This window comes from Mercenaria mercenaria, chromosome 12 (genome assembly GCF_021730395.1).
Source record: "Mercenaria mercenaria strain notata chromosome 12, MADL_Memer_1, whole genome shotgun sequence".
In the NCBI taxonomy this organism is placed as follows: domain Eukaryota; kingdom Metazoa; phylum Mollusca; class Bivalvia; order Venerida; family Veneridae; genus Mercenaria; species Mercenaria mercenaria.
The window spans coordinates 20,185,412-20,205,120 of NC_069372.1; the positions used below are offsets into that span (position 1 = coordinate 20,185,412).

Below are 19,709 nucleotides of genomic sequence, written 5' to 3' on the forward strand. Positions count from 1 at the left end.
TGTGCTCGAACGGTTCCGAGATTTTGGAAAAATAAAAATGATTGGCAGCTGATAGGGGTAAATATGGTGGCCGGGAGGCAAAATCGTAGCCCGCTAACCGCAGATGAGGGGTGACCTCTGAAGCGGGTAATAAAATAGAGTAAAAATCGAAGGGAGCTTCACAGACTGACCGTTGGGAAAGGGTGACCGCCGATCAGGGATGACCGTTAGGAGGGGTTAGACTGTATATGTAAGAGTTATGGAACATAACACAAGCGTTTTAAGATGCATTCCAGCGGGTACGTCATTATATCGTTTCTTTCACTATATCTGACTACTTTTGATTGTCATATACTAGAATCCGGGGTTATAGTTGCAGATTTGATGAACATCAGTCAATGAAATCGATCGATCCTAATATATCTCTCATATAAACAAGTCGATGGAATAGGGAAGCACAATTTCATGGCGTATGTATGATGCCAAATATAGTAGGTCAACGTGACGTCATTAGGTAATCGTGTAACAATGGTAAGAACATCTCGCGTAATAACATAGGAGCGCGTAGACGTCTACTAAGTTAGTATAAGCTCCTAATAATCGATACAGTGTATGTGAATTAAGTGTAACTCCGGTCTGTTATATCATTTTGGTTCTGAAACGTCTTTTATATAAAGTAGTAAACCAACTGTCGCTGCACTCTTCCTCGGTTCCTGTATGGCACCAAATAATACGATACGTTGACGTGACGTCAATATTGTGGTGTTTTAACGGAAGTTTGCATGGATTTTTCATATTAGAATTGGAAATGTATTACATGTTACAAAATAAAATTGCATAAAAATATATTTTCCCAACCTAATTACCCAGTCGTGAATAGGTCAATCGAGCGGAAACAAAGAAATTGTTAAGGCTAGCCAGGACATTTTAAAAATCACACAGTTATTTCATCAAAGCTGTTTCCTGAGTATACAATACTTTATAACAAGCATTGTCTATTCTGATTCTAATGATTTTCAAAATTCTTTATTGAAATTTGTCTCACCCATTATATTTCTCATTTCTTCAGTAACTAAATTCAGTTCTTTAACCATTATATCACACATTTTCCAGTTCTGGTCCTGTATGGTGCATCTTTGAACAAACCGAAACATAACCTAAAAATAGATACACAATGTATGCTGCTAAGGCTGTATAAGGCCTAAACAAAAATTGTTTGTTTCCGGTAACATGCTTATAGGTAGGTCGGTAAAATATTTTTTGATTTTTAATTAAGTGGGACATTTCGGAAATTAATTTTGTGTCAAAAAATGAATACAAATAAGAGGTTATGCCTTTAGAACATCAGTAAGTTGATTTGTAACATCACTGACCATGTCTAAAGCATAAAAAGTGCAGTTTTACAACTTTTTGTTAAAACTTCTCAAAGGCCACAAAAACATTTAAAGTCGTTCCAACAATTTAGGGTAGGTCAGGATACCGGAAACAAACAATTTATTTAGGCCTAACATGTCAGTGACACTGGAGGTGCGGCCAAAGCCGGACATAGCCCAACGCGCTGCCCGTCTTTGGACCGCTTCTATTTGGTCTATTTGGGTTTGTGTGTATGGAGACCAGAATTCGGAGCTATATTCCAGCTGTGGTCTTATATTAATTGAATAATTCATCAATTGCAAATAAATCATAAGAAAACATGTTCTTGCATACATTAATAACAGTTAGTTATCATACCGTAATGCCGTGATATTACTTTTCATATCAAGTTTTTAATTCGATAAACAGTGCGTAAGTGATTCAACATAATGCGGGTAGTGTCAAATAATCGATACATTATGGAGATCAGGGCCCAGTTGTTCGAAACTTTAACCGGCTGTTAAACTAACGGCCTGTTAAATTTTGATTCAAAATATAAGGCATGATGGGAACCACTAGTAGGATGTTTTAATTTTACTGTAAAGACATTTTAGTGTTCATAATTCTTAAATTATAATAGGTTTCACTAAGTCTTCTAAAATGTCGAAATGTAACTCTAAAAGTTAACTGACCGTTAGCTTAATCGCCTGTTAAAGTTTCGAACAACTGGGCCCTGATAAGCAGGGAAAACTTCAGAAAAGATTAACTAAATGTTATATATGTATACAATATTTTAGTCGTATCAGTAACAAAAATAATCGACATGACTTTCCAGGCATGATCGTCGTGCGAATAACAAAAATAATCGGCACGACCGTCATGCGAATAACGAAAAAATAATCGGCACGACGGTCGTGCGGATAAGGAAAATTATCGGCCCGACCGTCGTGCGGATAGCCTCGGCCAAAAAAACCCCCAAAACGTTCGCATGGACAAGATGAAGTATTCATATGTATGGATAAGGAATAGTTCGTTTAACTACTAGGCTGAAGAGACGAAAACGTAACTGGCCAAACTTTATTCTTTAATACCTACCCTTTAATCTGTCCAATCTCTTCTAACTTACTTTCTTCCATTTTCTTTTCTTGATCCAGCACCACCCACCGTGGCAATCGCGTAATAGTCAAGTGTGACTGTGTCGATGTACGGTGTAGATGTAGACATCTCCATTTCATGGCTCTCATCTTTTTCCTTCAATTACAAAGAGCAAGTCAGCAACCTTTACAAAATGTTTGGTCGTTTATGAAAAGTGACCAATCCAAAGCTGCCTTACAAAAGGCCTAGTGCCCTTCTATGTTACACTTTGCACAATAATGAAACTCAGTACAATATTAATGACAAACCAATGCTTAAAAAAGAAAACGGTACGCATCTTGGTCATCAAAGAGCTACAAAAATAAATGAAACCATGTAAATTTAAAAAAGGCACGGAGGACATTTTATAGTTTATTGTCAGCTGGTCTTCATGGAGAGACAGGATTAGACCCAAAGTTGCACATATTGCACATATTAAAAGTGTATGTCTTGCCAATATTAATATATAGACTTGAAGTGATAATTCCAAACAAGAAAAACTAACATTCAAAACCTAGCAAACTATGAAACAGGTCTTATCAATACCCCCAAAACACAGCAGAGCCCACACCATATATTTTATCAGGATTTCTCCCGTTTAAAGCTCAAATATTTATTTGTGCTCTAGGAATGTTTGGCAACATCTGTAGATGATAGCAGTACTGAAAAGAGACCAGCGAGAAAACAATAGAAAGTGCAAATTGGTACATTACTTCCGAAATGCTTAAATTGTGGGTGAAGAAACTGTCTTAAAATGAAACGAGTTCGGTGATCTGTGCATTTTCTGTTCTTGTTTGTCTTAGAAACTAATGTTCTTCAAGCTCCCAGAGTATGAAAAAATCCTAACGGTAGAAAAAAACTTTGAAGCTTGCGTATTTGAAACGATTGCCATTAGGATATCTTAACACTGGCTGGATGTATCTTTATATTAATTTTTGGGCAGAATGTAACCAATCAAAATGCTTGAATCCTATACTGGCCCTAATTTCTAGTACTCGCTCATATTCTTTTCATACTGGCTCTGAGACTCTCATATTGGTTCAACTAAGTTTGGTACTGACTTAAATGTCAATGTTAACAAAATGTCTGAAAATGAAGATGCTTTATATACTAAAATATTTTATTAGAAATACTGCTGTAGGGCTTCAAAAAGAAAATAAAGCATATCCCTTGCACTTGAAATGATTGAGATGAAAAATAGAATACCAGAATACTTTTGGGAAATATCTAATAAAAGTAAATTAAACGGAGATGGCGAAAATCTAGATAATAATGTTATATATGAATATTTAAAAGAGGTCATAGATGTTCTAGATGAACTAAACTGTTAAATATTTTGTTATATTACATTTTAGATAAGAAAGGATTCCCTAAGTAATGGCATAGAGGCGTAGCTTTATCACTGTTTTTCAATTGTCAGCATATTTAGACATGATAAAATGTGTACAACACCGAAACATGTTTGCAAATAACTGACATAATTAGCTGTTGAACAGTATTCGTTTCATGCATACGAGAGATCAAACACAACATGTAAATATGGTAAATATGGCGGCGTCGGAACACGGGATAAACTATTGAAGAAGTTGCAACATGTTGCGAGGCAACAGAATGTTTCGCGGTTACTTGTTCATAAGTGGCATCGCAGATATTCTATTCTATATTCAGAAACTGTGCCCCAAGGTGAACGAAAAGCTGTGATGATAACTACATTCGTCAGATACAGACGTCGTAAACGCCGGCAGTGGGTGAATGGTAGAAGTATCTGAAATTTCAGGATGCTGAATCTGTACAACTGTACAGCGACTACTTTAAGTGTAACAATGATTTATAAATGTTGCGTGTTCGCGGGCCATCGAAAGAATATTAAGCATGCGGGAGAGTATTTTGAGAAAGGATTACACATTTCTGCTCAGGTGGCTGACAGAAATGACGCTATGACTTACAAAGTGTTTTTCTTATATGCTGTGTTAAGGATGTACGAGCGATTTTTTTCTAACGTTTTTTCATACCTTGTGAGCTTGAAGAACATTAGTTTCTAAGACAAACAAGAGCAGAAAAAACATAGGTCACCGAACTCGTTTTAATTTTATAGGGTATTTTCTTCACCCACTGTTTACGTATTTCTGAAATTTTGTAAAATTGAAAAAATGTTGGTACTTTATAAAACATATAATATCCTACCTAATCTTATAGGGATTTCAGGTCTTACAGGTAATATGAATATATGGTGATGTCAGTATTATATAAGCATAAATGTCACTAACAAATCTCTTTAGTTTTTACGTGTTGACATAATTACCCCACCCACTTTATTTTCAATGGAAAAAATTTAGATCTACAAAAAAAGTTCTGACGTTAAGATTTTCAAAATATTTTGCAGCATTAATGACACAAAAAAATGCTTCAAAATGGAAAGAAAAAAAAAGTTGGGGTCACTGTGCATCTAAGAGATTTATTAAGAAAAAACTGTTAAAAAGTGGTGAATTTTGATATTTTTTGTTCTTTTTGTTTTAATTTATATTTTCTAGATAATATAAAGTGCTATCTTGAAAACTTTTATTTTATTTATAGCTTAACATTATGTGTATCAGTCATAAAAATATCCAAACCAAACCTGATTTACTTTAATAGAGATTTGAAATTACCTACCCCTACCCCACTGTAAATCTTACGTCAATTTTAGGCAAATGTCAGCAAAAAATAAGGTAAATTTTTTTTTTTGCAAAAAGCATAATATATTTGGTTAAATGGTACATTATTAGCCATATTTTAATTATCTAGCATAAACTTTTGACAAAACGTTTGTTAGAAAGCAATATTTGAAGAAACATTTTTCAAAATGGCGGATATCCTAAAAAAAACGCTCGTACATCCTTAAGTGACCATGTGTCATACAGTAACAGCTGTTGGTTAAAAAAAACTTCCAGTTTTAAGCGGTAATACTATTAGTTACACTGCTTGTTGGTGGCAGAAGCTCTCGCCTGATATGGATTTCGAGACAGCGTATATCCCGTATCCTGTCACCAACAAGCAGTGTAACGATTTTATCTTGCCGACTACCTTTTACATCCTCGCTGTAACTGACATAATTTTTATATTAATAAAGCTACTTACAGTTACAGTGCAGACTTGAATCCTGCAATCTTCTCTGGTCCTCATGCTTTGATTATGGTTGAATGAGTTGATTAACACCAGCCATAAAATGTAAAATGAACTGTATTTTGACTGAATCACAAAACACAGAAGTTCATTTATACAGTTATGAACTGGTTTTGAAAAACTTTCATTTTCAATCTTTTCGAAAAATCATCAGAATACACGATGCCAGAAATGTCTTAAAACTTCGGCTATCGTCCCGTTTCCTGTTAATTCCTTTATCTTGCGGGTAGATTAAATGATCCTACAGCAAACCACTTTCTTACAAATGTGTTAATTCCTTTGCTTTACGTCTGACTACGATGTCTTAGGTAGCAGATGTCGGTTTTTTTCTAGTACTTCGGACTTCCGAGGGATGTGGCCAAGTCAGACGGCTTCTGATATCTTACGAGATGCAGACCTGAAAATAAAAAAGATACCTGTTTACATCTGACTTGAAAAAGAAATAAAATACATAGTAAACTTCATACAAAGCATAGATTTTTAAATCCACAAGCCACCTGAAAGATAATTTCAGCCCGCGAAAATACATGACATTTCAGCCCAAAGTAGTCAATTTTCCAAGTAGCCTGAAAATGTCTCCACGTAACGTCTATTGACCAATAGAAATGCAAGTATCTTGTAGGAGGCAAGATAAACATTTATACTGTGGTTAGCTATATATGTGTAAGTGTTAATCTGTTCTATCTTAAATCTAGTGCATGTACTGTTAATACACATAAATTTGTTAACTTTATGTTTACATAAACTATATAATATATGTTGGCATATTTCTCAGAATAGAACAGTAATTGTTCATATTTTCAAAAATTAAATTTTGGGTCTAGTATTCCTTTAATATCTTCAATCGCTGCATTCAATCTTGCTGTTTACATGTATTTGTATACATGTAATGCAATTGATGATGATTCACTGTGTTCAAGTCAAAAGTGTTGTTCTGTTCCGTTCTTTGTTTAGTTTTATAGTTGTTATGTTTGGTTTAGTGTCACAAAATTGAAAAGCATTTTAACCGGGTACAGGAGGTAAACTGCCTTAATTATGAAGCTTTATATTTAATGTTCGCTGAATACGAATTCTTCCGTGTTATATTTGTCAAGAAGGTAGGAAAGTTTGGAAAGTTTTTAATGCCTAGGCATCACGGGTGCGATTCCGATTCGAACAGTTTGTTTTCTAGATTTCGCATTTTCCATAGTACCCAGAAATCTAAGCCAATTTGCTGGCTTATTGACAATATTATCTCCATTGAAACCAGATTATCGAGTGTATCGATTAGCCATTGATTATCGGTCAATTTATGCCTATTGAAATATAGAAGGGGAAAAACTTTAACACATCAAATGACGTCAAAAGCATTATCTGACAATATTTATTAAGTTATTGAGTGCAATATTTGCACTTTCTTTCAATATAATTTCTAATAAAATAAAATATGATCTTCTTGCTTCCCTAAGCGTTTAAAATATGTAACTATCCCGAGTCGCATTGATTTCTGTAGGAAATGACAGATTTTAAGCTTTACATTATCTTTTTAAATGATATGTTTTCATATTTATACTCATCTCACAACATTTATTAAGTTATTGAAGTAAACTAAAAAAGATAATCTTTCCTTCAATGATTTTATTTCAAAGTAAGATAGCTTAGAAACAAAAACTCATGCTCTTATGTACATAATATGACCAAACTTAAATTTTCATGAAAAATTATTTTAGCCAAATTCTGGAGTTCAGTCCGTTTAAATACTGTAATATGTATATATTATATTGTACTTTACAGACTACAAGCTAAACAGTCCGCAAATATAATACGCTCCGCATTTTACACTTGTCTGCTGCGCATGACTCAACCCTAATCAGCTATGGCTTTTCCAAATCGTGAAAAATGGGTACGACAGGAATATAATTTTACAAGGGTATTGAGAATAAGGTATGCTTGATTTAATTTGTAATATCATAATTCTACATGATTTTCAAGCATTATTTAGCAATTTATGTAAGCCTACAGTTTATGTAAGCCTACAGAAAAATTGAAAGTAACTCCATAATTATCTCTACTTTCGATTCAGAGGCCTGAGAGGGCTTTTCTTTATTGGGACAGAGGACAGTAAGTTTGAAAATTCAACAAATTTGTGTTGATACCAGTACGAAAAAAATGGCCAAAGATGCACCCTTGTGTACATATACAAGTTAAGAAATATTCTTAATTCACCGATGATAAAGCGTTTAAATCGAATTTTTTTTTGATTATATAGTGAAAACATATGTAAACAACTTCAATAAGATAGATATCGGTCAAATCACGGCGGGTAGTCAACACGGCGGCCATTCGTCCAGCCGCAGGGTACCTGTGGAATCTAGATTGCCTTTTCCATTTCGTCTGACTTTCGACCTTCTACACGGAGCTAGGAAAATAGTCTTTTTTTAACAGACTGTGTTACTTCCCTTGTCTTACGTCTACTAGGAAAATCGATTATTTTACACAACAGTTTTATAAACATCATAAACAACCAGATGAATATAAATGCCTTTAACTCAAAAAAACGTACCCGGGCCACAATACGAATCTGGCCCATGCCACTAAACGTGCAGAACTTTACATACTAGTCTGTCACTCAGTACATAGTGAGTAAGTTGTCTGTTTGAAGTAATGAGTAGGCTGTACATAGCATTCAAACAAATAAGGAGCATCTTCATATCAGTACAAATCTGTATAAATTCTACCGAAGATAATTTTAAACGTTTTGTATTGGAGACTCGTAATCAAACAGCATTAACAAAACTTTGGAAAACTGTCTTTTATAAATAAATATTACATGATATTATTTGAAAACGAAAAGAGCAGAATGTTACATATAGCTCAATATTTTGTATTAAGTTTTTTTTAACTTAAAAACATCATTCACGAGATGGTATCACAAGGCAGATTATATATTTCTGACTGACTTTACAATAAAACTAATGTTAATGAACTTGTATATGAACGCAGGTATCTGACTTACATACATATATTGAAACTATAAGGCATGTGCACACCAAAAGTTCAGTAATCTCTAACTAATCGTGCTATCCTTACATATTTTATATGGACAAAAGAATATAGCACGATAATTATAATAAAACCTTCCATTAGGATTGTCAAAAACCTGACAATGTCATGAAATACTATTTTCAATACAAAAATTGGTCAAATGTCAATTCTAGCGCTTCGCTTCTCATTAATTTCTATGCTTGTAATACTGAGGTTTTAGAACAAATGCTTTAAATGTAACGTAAATGACTTAGAAACTCTTGTTGTCATTTCCTTCCTATATGTATTCTTCCACATTTGATCCTTAGATGAAACATTTTTGCGAGCATTTCATGCGATCTGTGTTATGTTACGATAACACATTTTAATTTGTCCGAAACAAACCAGCCAATTGCACAGGCAGAGTGAAAATAAAAGCTAATTTAGTAAATGATATTTTTACAAGCCATTCGCTAATATATATTCAAATTTTAGATATATGTCATGGCCGAGACTATATACACGGCTGCCGTGCGAATAATATATTTTAGTCACGACAGCCGTGTCCCTACTTCGTTATTTACACGGCAGCCGTGTCCCTTAGAAACTATTCGCACGACAGCAATCGTAAGGTACCACTGGAGAGACATATGGAAAGGATTTTTCTGCTGAAAGTACGGATTTCGCAATTTATTTTTCGATAAACGTTCGACCTTTGATGTATTTTAAGGCCCGGAATTTTGAAGAAAGAATCATATAATCCCTCCTGCACAATATAATATAAATAATACGGTTGAATACTCGAAGATTGTTCTACAAACTGAGGATAAAGAAATACGGAATGTTAATGTTAAATCATTTTTTAGATTTAAAATATGTAGTTTGTACGCCGAGCGTTGTTCTGCCCACTTGTAACTGGACCCCTACGGACTAGAATGAGAGTAATGACAGCCCCTGCTTGTACTTGAAGGATACCAAGTCAGAGGCCGAGCTGCAACATCGGCAGGCATGAAGGAGTTCTTGAAGTACGATGTTGATGTAGACGGCTGGCAGAATTTCTTGGAGTGGGAGGATCTGGTGTGAATCTGGGCTGGGATGATGTACTGGCTGGCAGGGATGGTCGTTGATGATCTTCGATGATCGTAGCGTTTTGGCTAGTTTTCATAGTAAGATCTTATCGCCTGTCTTGCCGAGGCGAGCCGCCAGCAAAAGTAATATTAGGTGTGATAAGATACCATGATTTGGTGTTTTTTTAATCAATCAATTTATTTTTAATTTATTAAATTATTTATTACATTTCTATACAAACTGCATATTCGAAAATATGCCCTTTTCTTGTTATTCCAGCTCCTTTACTGGTATTTCAGCCCTTAATAATAGATTTTATTTGCATAAGATATTTTGCTACATTTTAATACTCCAACATTTAAATTTCAAAAATACCCAAGAAGAAAATTTCTAAGTGTTGTCAGTGAACAATCCAAGCTTAACATGATGACCCTCAACCTCTGAAACATCTTGATGCTTTTTCGTTGGGCAAGGTTGTGGTAGAATGCACTTTTGTTTAGGTAGCAGGGCACACTTCGAATTTTGGCCCCCGTCAATGTTTGTAATAATTAGAACTACGTGATTTTTGATGTCTGTATATTACAGTGAGAGATAATGATTGTTTATTCTTTAGAAAATGTAAACAGCTGATACATGTAAAATTCTGATTACAGTTGTAAAACTAACTGTTGCCTAGCTTTGTAGGAATCGATGAGTCATTTGTACGGTGCCCCTAAAGTGACATGTTACACACTTTTTTTCCAATTACGTAATGTGAGACTTTTTTTTATTTCGTTTAAACGAAATGATTTCGTTTAAACGAAATAAGTTATTTCGTTTAAACGAAATAAAAAAAGTCTCACATTACCTAATTGGAAAAAAAGTGTGTAACATGTCACTTTAGGGGCACCGTACATTTGAGAGTTCCATGCTCAGGTACATTTTTGCTATTTTGTGAAAAAAAAACAAAAAAAAAAAAAACGGGATGGCTAGGCCAACATTCCATTCATATCCTATAGTTCAGTAGGGCCTATTGAATTGAGAATTGGACATTGTTCCTGCAACGGGATCATTGCTGGCTGTTCAAAAAGTGCAAAATTGATTATTTTGGCGTGTTATTTTTAATGGGTGGGGTACAACTTTCGTTTTGATAACTTTCTGTATTCTTGTATGAGAGTCCTGATTTTGTCATTAATTAAAAGCACAAAGCATGCACACAATTTATAAAATGGCCACCCTGATTTTGCACATTAGAAAAGTACAACATAACGACTCGCTACATGTAAGCCTGGCCGTACCCAAAATGTTCGAATCCAAGAGTACCCTGCTACCTTAAGCGGTTCCGGAAGTTCACTATGCGCATGCGCAGCAAGTTTAGGTGTAGGGGTAAAAGCTGGGGTGTGGGGCAGCAGCCCCCAAACATATTCATCTAAAAATAAAGTTACCGCTTATAACTTTTAGTTTATAAGACATTTATAAACTACTATTATTGTAGGGACGGCCAGGGTTTTTTTTCTGATCATTTTGGGAACATAACCCATACCTGTGGAATTGGGAATTTTCGCGGCATTTTTGCCAAAATTAGGAAAAAGTACAAATTTCAATATCCATACCTGTTAAAGCCAATATGAACACAGTTACTGATTTTTATACGCCCGAAGGGACGTATTATGTTATGACGCCGGTGTCCGTCTGTCCGCTCTGTAACTCTTGAACCCCTTGTGGGATTTCAAAGAAACTTGACAGAAATGTTCACCACATCAAGATGACATGCAGAGCGCATGTTCTGGATGGCTCGCTTCAAGGTCAAGGTCACACTTAGGGGGTCAAAGGTCATATGTGTTTGTTTCGTGTCCGCTCTGTAATTCTTGAAATGCTTGCAAGATTTTTAAAGAAACTTGGCACAAATGTTCACCATATGAGCGCCGTGCAAAGCGCATGTTTCGGATGGCTTGCTTCAAGGTCAAGGTCACACTTAGGGGTCAAAAGTCATACCTTCGGGCGTATATTGCTCCACATAGCGGTGCTCTTGATTTTTGTATATGTTTAATTAAATGTAACTCAGTGTGATACGATAGTTTAAAGATCAATTTCAGGGACTTTTATATTCTTGAAACAGTAGTCTTTCATCAGGTAAGGAGTCCAACTTGAATGAATGCATGCATTACTGGAGGACAGTGAAATGAATTTTCTAACTCATTGATGAGATAATATGTGGCCGGTACAGCAACTGGCAATTTGCTCTGCTTCATGAGCTAATTAATGTTACCTTTGTTGTTGTTAATACCGATCTATTTCTATAAGACAGTTGCGCGGATAAATAGAAACGACGATTGCCGAATGTATCCGATTGTACTACCGTTTTTCATACTCAATTTTCGTCGTATTTGCTGTTTTTCTCGGATTTTATTTGGCTTTGAATTGGGATTTGTTTTGCTTGAAATTTAAAAAAAATTAAAAAAATATAAACAAAAGACAAGCCTGACCGCTAAAGTGCAAATGCTCCGACTCGTTGAATCAAGACTTGTGATTATTTGTACTAGCTCTCAAAAATTAAGAACTTCTTTGAAAAAGTACTTTTCGGGGGGCACTTAGAGTTGTTCTTGTCCGTCCGTCCTTCGAAATTTTATCATTCGTATCTCAAAAAGTATTTGACCCAGAGTCATCAAACCTCATAGGATTGTTATTCAGCACAAGAAGCAGTGTACCAGGGATTTTAATTTGGATCTCACACAGTCAGACCAGAGTTATGACTTAGTAAAAGACTATGCATAAAAAGGCATAAAAGTTGTGTCGCACATATCTTAAAAAGTATATTACATAGGGATATATTCAGCACGTGGGATTTTGTTCTGGAATCTTATGAGTCAGGCCAGAGTTATGGCCCATGTTATAAATATGCATAAATGGGATTCTAGTTTGTGTCACTTGTATCTCAAAATGTGTTTGATTTAGAGTTATAAAACATTAGGAGATTGTTATATAGCATATGAAGTTGCACACCTGGTGTTCTGTTTGGAATTTCACTCAGCCAGATTGGAGTTATGGTCCTTGACTTAGTGAAAAATACACATAAAGTGATTGTGTTGCATATTACTTAAAAATTATCATAGAGTCATGAAATCATGTAGGAATATTATCTAGCATGTGAATTTGTGCACCTGTGTTTTTCACTTTGCTTGAGTTTTGGCCCTTGACCTAGTAAAAAATGATAAAAGTTTGTGCTGCATGTATGTCAAAATGTACTTGACCTAGATTCAAAAAACAATAGAGGATTGTCTTATAGCCTATGAAGAGTTGCATCAGGTGTTCTCTTTGGGATTGTACTCGGCTAGGCCAGAATTTTGGCCCTTCACTAAGTGAAAAATATACATAAAGTTCTTAAGTATGCGGTGCAAACATCTTAAAAATATTAAACGTCTTTTTACTTATTTTCAACTGTTACAGGGTTGCCATAACATGCATAAAAATTTAGAAATAGGAAAATGATTGCATGTATAAATTTTTCAAAGGCTCGGATCAATGAGAAGGCTCGGAATTATGAGAAAGAGGCATAACTCTATTTCTACTTTTTGTTTCCAAAGTGAAAAATAGATGTACGGTTCTGGAAACCTTTTTTAGCTTGTCTGGTTTCTGAAAAATATCTTTCTATTATTGTTGTCACTAGTTTCTTAGCATAAATATAATAAATGTTTACCATAATGAGACGACGTGTCGTGCGCCGGTCCATAACTCTGCCATTCATCAAGGGATTTTAAAATTACTTGGCATAAATGTTCCCCATATTGAGACGACGTGTCATGCGCAAGATCCAGACCCCTACCCAAGTTCAAGGTCACACTTAGAAGTCAAAGGTTAACATGGTCTGTTTCTTGTCCGGTCCATTACTCTGCCATCGATGAAGGGATTTTAAAATTATTTGGCATAAATGTTTCCCATAACAACACAACGGGCCACCCTATATTGAGATGATGTGTCATACGCAACACCCAGACCCCTAGCTCCAAGGTCAAAGTCAAACTTAGATGTAAAAGGCAAACATGGTCTGTTTCTTGTCTGGTCCACAACTCTGCCATTTATCAAGGAGGTTGAAAATAATTTGACACAAATGATAACAATATTGAGAAGGTGTGTCGCGCTTATGACCTGGGTCTCTCAGGTCAAGGTCAAGGTCACAAAATGATTCATACCTAAACTATTCTGGCATATTCTGTTTGCGCAGACAACTGTAGCATTCTTTGGCATGCTTCTGGGACATTTGTCACTAATAGTGACAGCTCTTGTTTTACTCATAATTTAATTGTGCAAACAATGTGTAAGTTAGCCTGTCTTTCGGATCACAGGGTTATGACAACAAAATTCCAAAAGAAACAGCATATACAAATTAAAATTGGTCGCTAATTGTAATAGGTATTTTGCATTAGCCATTGTAAATTCCAGCTATTTTGGGCACACAGAAAAGTTTTGTCTACTTGGCGATGCACTGTTATAAAGCTGTCATGACATATCTCTGTTATAATTTAAGCACAATTTTCTTGTAAAACTTGTAAACTTCCTAGTCAAAATAAAATTATATAATGATACATTGTGTATTTCAGATTGACATGATGGAAGAGAATAAGTGTGGCTTTTGCCATACTGGAGAGGAACATGAGTCTGTTTGTGGTACCTTGCATAAAGATAAAATAGATGGAAAGGCTGTGTGTGCTCATCAAAAGTGTATGGTATGTTGCTATGGTCTAGTACAGTGTATGCTATAGATGAATTTGTAACCATTGTTAAGTGTCAATCTAAACTTAATGAGAAGGGAATCTAATGCAACTCCCTCTAAGATAAAGCAAGAGCCAAGGAAGCACTAATTCTTAAAATGATCTGTAATACGAATAAGTCAAACATCCTATTTTTTTTTTCATTTTGGTCAAAAGTTACAGGGATATAAATTAGCAGGGGCCCAGTAGCCCATGGCCCCTAGATTTTGGGCGGGGCCCCTATATTGTTGGAGAAAATGCCCAAATAGCTAATGTTAAAAATTTATTTTTGACAATCTGGGCCCCTAAATAAAAATAGCTCGTTTATATCCCTGCGTTAAATGAAACTTGTTTGAATTGCAGCAATATTCAGCAAATTGGGTCAAGTTTAAGACAGACAGTTTTGGTGGCTTTCAAAAACAGGCAGTCATGAAGGAAATCGAGAGAGGAAGTACACTGGTATGGATATACATGTTTTTTTCACAGGATACTTTTATTCATAGGTTACCATTTAGCAGTATCTGCCATTATTTGCTAGCTGATTTTCTGAAGCAGTTTTGTATTTTGTTTGGTCTAAATTTGTATCTCTTACTATGGCTATGTTTAAGCTGGATAATGGCCAGAAATGCCCCTCAGGCATTACTTCAGACTGGATCAGGCACCTTGGCAGAAGCACCAAACTTTCACAAGGGAGCTGACAACTTCCTCACATTCGTAAGAGGCGACTAATAGGGTCTTAACACTTGGTTTTGCAGTAACTCTGTGATTCCAGCAGGTATGCAAATTTTGATTCCATACCTCATATTTTTATTTCGATGTGAATGAGATGTGGAACCAAATTTTGTAGTCCTATTTGGCGCCATTTAAGCTATACTGTGTTGGTGCGCCGTAAAACTCAAATAAATAAATAAATAAATCCTCACATTCAATGTCCAACAAGACTTGACTTACATGGGTACAGTTTTACTTTTATAAAAAGAAATTTAACAAAGTATGTGGGTATATTTCAGATTTGTGCAATATGTAAGGCAGACAAGAGTAAAAAACATAAAAATGGTGCCACATCTGTTTGTGCTTGGGAGTTCTGTAGGAAGACTTTCCACTATCTGTGTGTCTCAATGAACCCAAGAACTGTGGTCAAGCAATACAGAGTAGCAGGAGAAAAAGGTGTAATTTTGTACAGGTTTGTAGCTTTGCAATATTTACTGTGAGTCTGTTGTTTTTATTTTGCAGTTTGATACACAAAATAGGAGATAGTTTGTTGTTGGTAATGCTTGATATTCATAACTAATTTGTACTGGCAAACTGTTCTTTTCTTTAATGTCAGATTATCAATAATAATGTAAATATTGTCAATCTACAGAATGGCAACCAATTGCCATCGTCCAATTCTGGGAAAATCTGGGGAAGGGAAGATTTCTCAACCCATTTGTATTTAGCTCAACTTCAAAGAACGGGTACAGCTATTGCACTTTTGTTGGCATCTGCGTCCTAATCTGGTTGTGTATATGTATGTATTCTGGTACCCCAGTATCTGTATCAGGGAATGAATTGAAACTTAACACACATTGTCGCTCCATATAAGCTGCATACTTGCATACTTTACACACAAACATTACTAGATTACACACTTTTTATTTTCTTTGTAGAGTACAATTTTTGCACATACAGAAAATGCAAAATGCAAGCTGAACAGCTAATTTTATTTTCCAGAAACTCTTGGACTGCTATACAAACTATTTCAATGCAACTTTGTAACAATCATTTTTCAGTTGCACAAAATGTAAACCTGTTTGGAATACATGCTCTGTTGCATTGATTCTTATTACATTTTTTAAGTGCGGTTGGCAATCATCTGTATTTACTTTCTGCAACATTTTGCAGGGGCCTCTGTGGCTGTGTGGTTAAGGTGGCTGACTGCAATTACCTGTATGTGACCCTCATGAATGTTGGTTCGAGCCTCACAAGGGGCATACAATTCTTCATATGAGGAAGCCATCCAGCTTCGACTGAAGGTCGGTGGTTCTATCCCGGTACCCTATCATGACAAAATAATGCCCGGATGGGCACCTGGAGTCTTCATTCACCATGAAAAGCTAGAAAGTTGCCATAATTATGACCTATACTGAGCAAAACTTCCAGCTAGGCCCTTGAAGAATGTAGATATCTTTTTTTATTTTAAAAGGTAAGCTAATGAATTTTAAACATTGATTTATTGACCTGAATGTCTACATTAATATCGGTAAAATAATTTTTGCTTTTTCGAAAAACCCCGTGCTTGGCTGTGCACGAGCAAATTGTGATTTTGTCTTTTATATTCTTATTACTCTTATTATTTGGTTTAATTTAATTTTTGTTGTGTGTCTCGAGATGCCTGGCGTTTTTTGTAAGCAAAAAACAAGAAAACATCTGAAATAAACTGAATATGCATCGGAGCATGCTATAGGAATGTCGGAAGCAGGAATGGTTGACACATGCCTGTTTATGATCGTGTCCACCTGGAATAAAGCAGAAAGCGTATGGAATGTCACTTCTGAATAATTGTTTTCTTGTGTAATGATATTAGAGAACTTTCTTTCAAAGATTGACAATTGACAACTGTAACATGAATCACAATGCTTACCTGACGTGAAATTCCTGCTTTCATCATTACTACAGCCCTTTCATCGAGTCGCATCCGAGGCATATTCAGTTTATTTAAGATGTTTCCTGGTTTTTGCTTACATAAAACGCCAGGCTTCTTGAGACACATAACAAAAATTAAATTCAACCAAAATTTAAGAATACACATGACAAAATCACGATTTGCATGTGCACAGCCAAGCACGGGATTTTCGCAAAAGTAAAAATTATTTTACCGATATTTGTGTAGGCGTTCAGGTCAATAAAACGATGTTTAAAATTCATTAGCTTACCTTTTTAAATACAATATATTTTTATGCATTCTTCAATGGTCTAGTTGGAAGTTTTGCTCAGATATAATTTTGTCAGTGTAATGTTAAACCCATCAAAAAAGCAATTGAAATATGACCTGTTTAAATTACTTAATGTCAGTAGCGATAAAGAATTTTGTGAAATGTGAATTTGCAAAGCGAGCAAAGTTTAACATGTATGGGCTACAAAAATTGATGTTAATGTACAAAACTTCACCATTGACTAGCACATAGTTTAAAAACATCACAGTTACCCACAATTTTTTTTTCATAAATTGCAATTTACCCACATGCTTTCAAAGGGGAGGTAATCATCCCCAGTGTCAAAAAATTACTTGAATCACTGACACTTGTTATTTTGATGATCTGACATACAATGCAGAGCACAGATTCCATAACTCGTTTGCTTTTTTGCAGTTATGCACCTTTTTTACTTTGCAGTTTTGGTTAAGCTGTATCTCAGTAATCACTTTTGGGAATGAATTGAAACTTCACATACTTTGTCACAGTGATATTCTAGCTGGTATTGTTTAGGTTCTAGAATGGTCTAGCTATTCTACTCACCTTGGCGTCGGCGTCTCACCTTGTTTAAAGTTTTGCATGCAGCTATCATTTGAATTCATATAACTTCGAAACTTATTTTTTCTTTTTCTAGGTCAATTACCAGCCTCACTCGGTTAAGTCCCATAATCTGACATGTATTTTGGCCAAATTATGCCCCCTTTTGGACTAGAAAATCCTGGATAAGTTTTACATGCAAGTTATTATCTCGTGAACTAATGCAGTTATTGAATTGAACTTCACATGTGTTATAAAAGTAGGTGACAGCATCGATACCCATAATTCTAACTCTGATATGCATTTTGGCTAAATTATGCCCACTTTTGGATTAGTTAAATATTTGCGCGCAGGTACATATAGCTATTACTTAAAGGCATATAGCTTTGAAAATTATTATTTTCATTTTCTAGGTCAAATTCCAAACTCACTGGGTCAAGTCCCAAAACTCTGATATGTATTTTGGGCAAATTATGCCCTCTTTTGGACTTAGAAAATCCTGGTTAAAGTTTTGCATGCAAGTTACTATCTCCAAAACTAATGCAGATATTGAATTGAAACTTCACATGTGTCTAGTTATAAAACTAGGTGATAGTGTTAAGTCCCATAACTCGCATGTGCATTTTGTCCCCTTTTGGACTTAGAAAATCCTGGTTAAAGTTTTTCATGCAAGTGCATATAGATATTACTTAAAGGCATATAGCTTTGAAACTTATTTTTTCTTTTTCTAGGTCAATCTCACTGGGTAAGTCCCATAACTCTGACATATATTTTTGGCCAAATTATGCCCCCTTTTGGACTAGAATATCCTGGTTAAAGTTTTGCGTGCAAGTTACTATCTCCAAACAAATTCAGATATTGAATTGAAACTTCACATGTGTCGTCGGGGTTGTAAAAATAGGTGATAGCGCCAAGTCCTATAACTCTGACATTTTGCCAAGTTACGTCCCCTTAACTTTGAGCTTAAAATTTCTGGATAAAATTTTGCATGCAAGTTACTACTCCAAAACTAACGCTGATACTGGGTTGGAACTAAATTATTATTAAAATAGATATTTTAACATTTAAGGTAATATTCCTGATTCTGGGACAACAATTCAAATAGTTGAGCAATAACTGTCTTACTTACTGCTCTTGTTGTTTACTGTGATGACTCAGGTTGCCCCCTTTTTTAGCCCACCTGAGCACTATTGTGGTCACACTGTGTCTGTTGTGATGCGTGCGTCCGTCCATCTGTAGTCAACAATTTTCTTTAAACAGCATCTCCTGCAAAAATACTAAATGTATTTTGATGAAACTTGGCTTTGATGTACACTGGGTGGTCTTCTACCAAAGTTGCGCTTGTTTTTACATAGGGGCCGCTAGTGGAAACTTTAAAGATCATTTTGTGTGAAACTACTGCGTCCGTCTGTCGTCAGCAGTTGTGTTTAAAAGACATCTCCTCCAAAACCGGTAAAAGGATTGTAATGAAACTTAGCGTGGATAGTTCTCTACCAAAAGTGTTCAAACGGTTTCGCTTGGTTGCACATAGGGGCCGCCAGAGCTAAAAAAAGAAAAAATCTTTAAACGACATCTCCTCCTAACCGATGGTCCGATTTTGAAATAATTTCATACAAATGGCCCCTATGTCACCCTTTACCAATTTTGTTCAAAGTATACCGTTTCCTTTAAAAACATGACCGCCAGTGGGCGTGGTCACTTTATATATGTATACAGTGGAAACTTTTATAATCTTCTTGTGTGAAACTGATTGCCCGATATAAAAATAATTAGACACAATTGTTCTTTGTAT

At 35.3% G+C, this 19,709-nt stretch overlaps 1 protein-coding gene across 3 annotated transcripts in view; it reads left to right on the forward strand.

Annotated features, from left to right (window-relative positions):
• Positions 1 to 7,461: 7,461 nt before the first annotated feature.
• LOC128547257 (PHD finger protein 11-like) overlaps positions 7,462 to 19,709 on the forward strand; it is a 59,089-nt gene continuing 46,841 nt past the window's right edge. For 2 of the 3 annotated variants that reach the window (XM_053519367.1, XM_053519369.1), the window contains exons 1-5: positions 7,467 to 7,551; positions 9,602 to 9,797; positions 14,277 to 14,402; positions 14,790 to 14,885; positions 15,437 to 15,609. In XM_053519367.1, coding sequence (XP_053375342.1) covers positions 9,768 to 9,797; positions 14,277 to 14,402; positions 14,790 to 14,885; positions 15,437 to 15,609 — 425 coding nt within the window. In that variant the 5' untranslated portion in view covers positions 7,467 to 7,551; positions 9,602 to 9,767. Of the gene's footprint in view, positions 7,552 to 9,601; positions 9,798 to 14,276; positions 14,403 to 14,789; positions 14,886 to 15,436; positions 15,610 to 19,709 lie in introns of all 3 variants that reach the window. The other variant, XM_053519368.1, reaches the window with a different exon arrangement.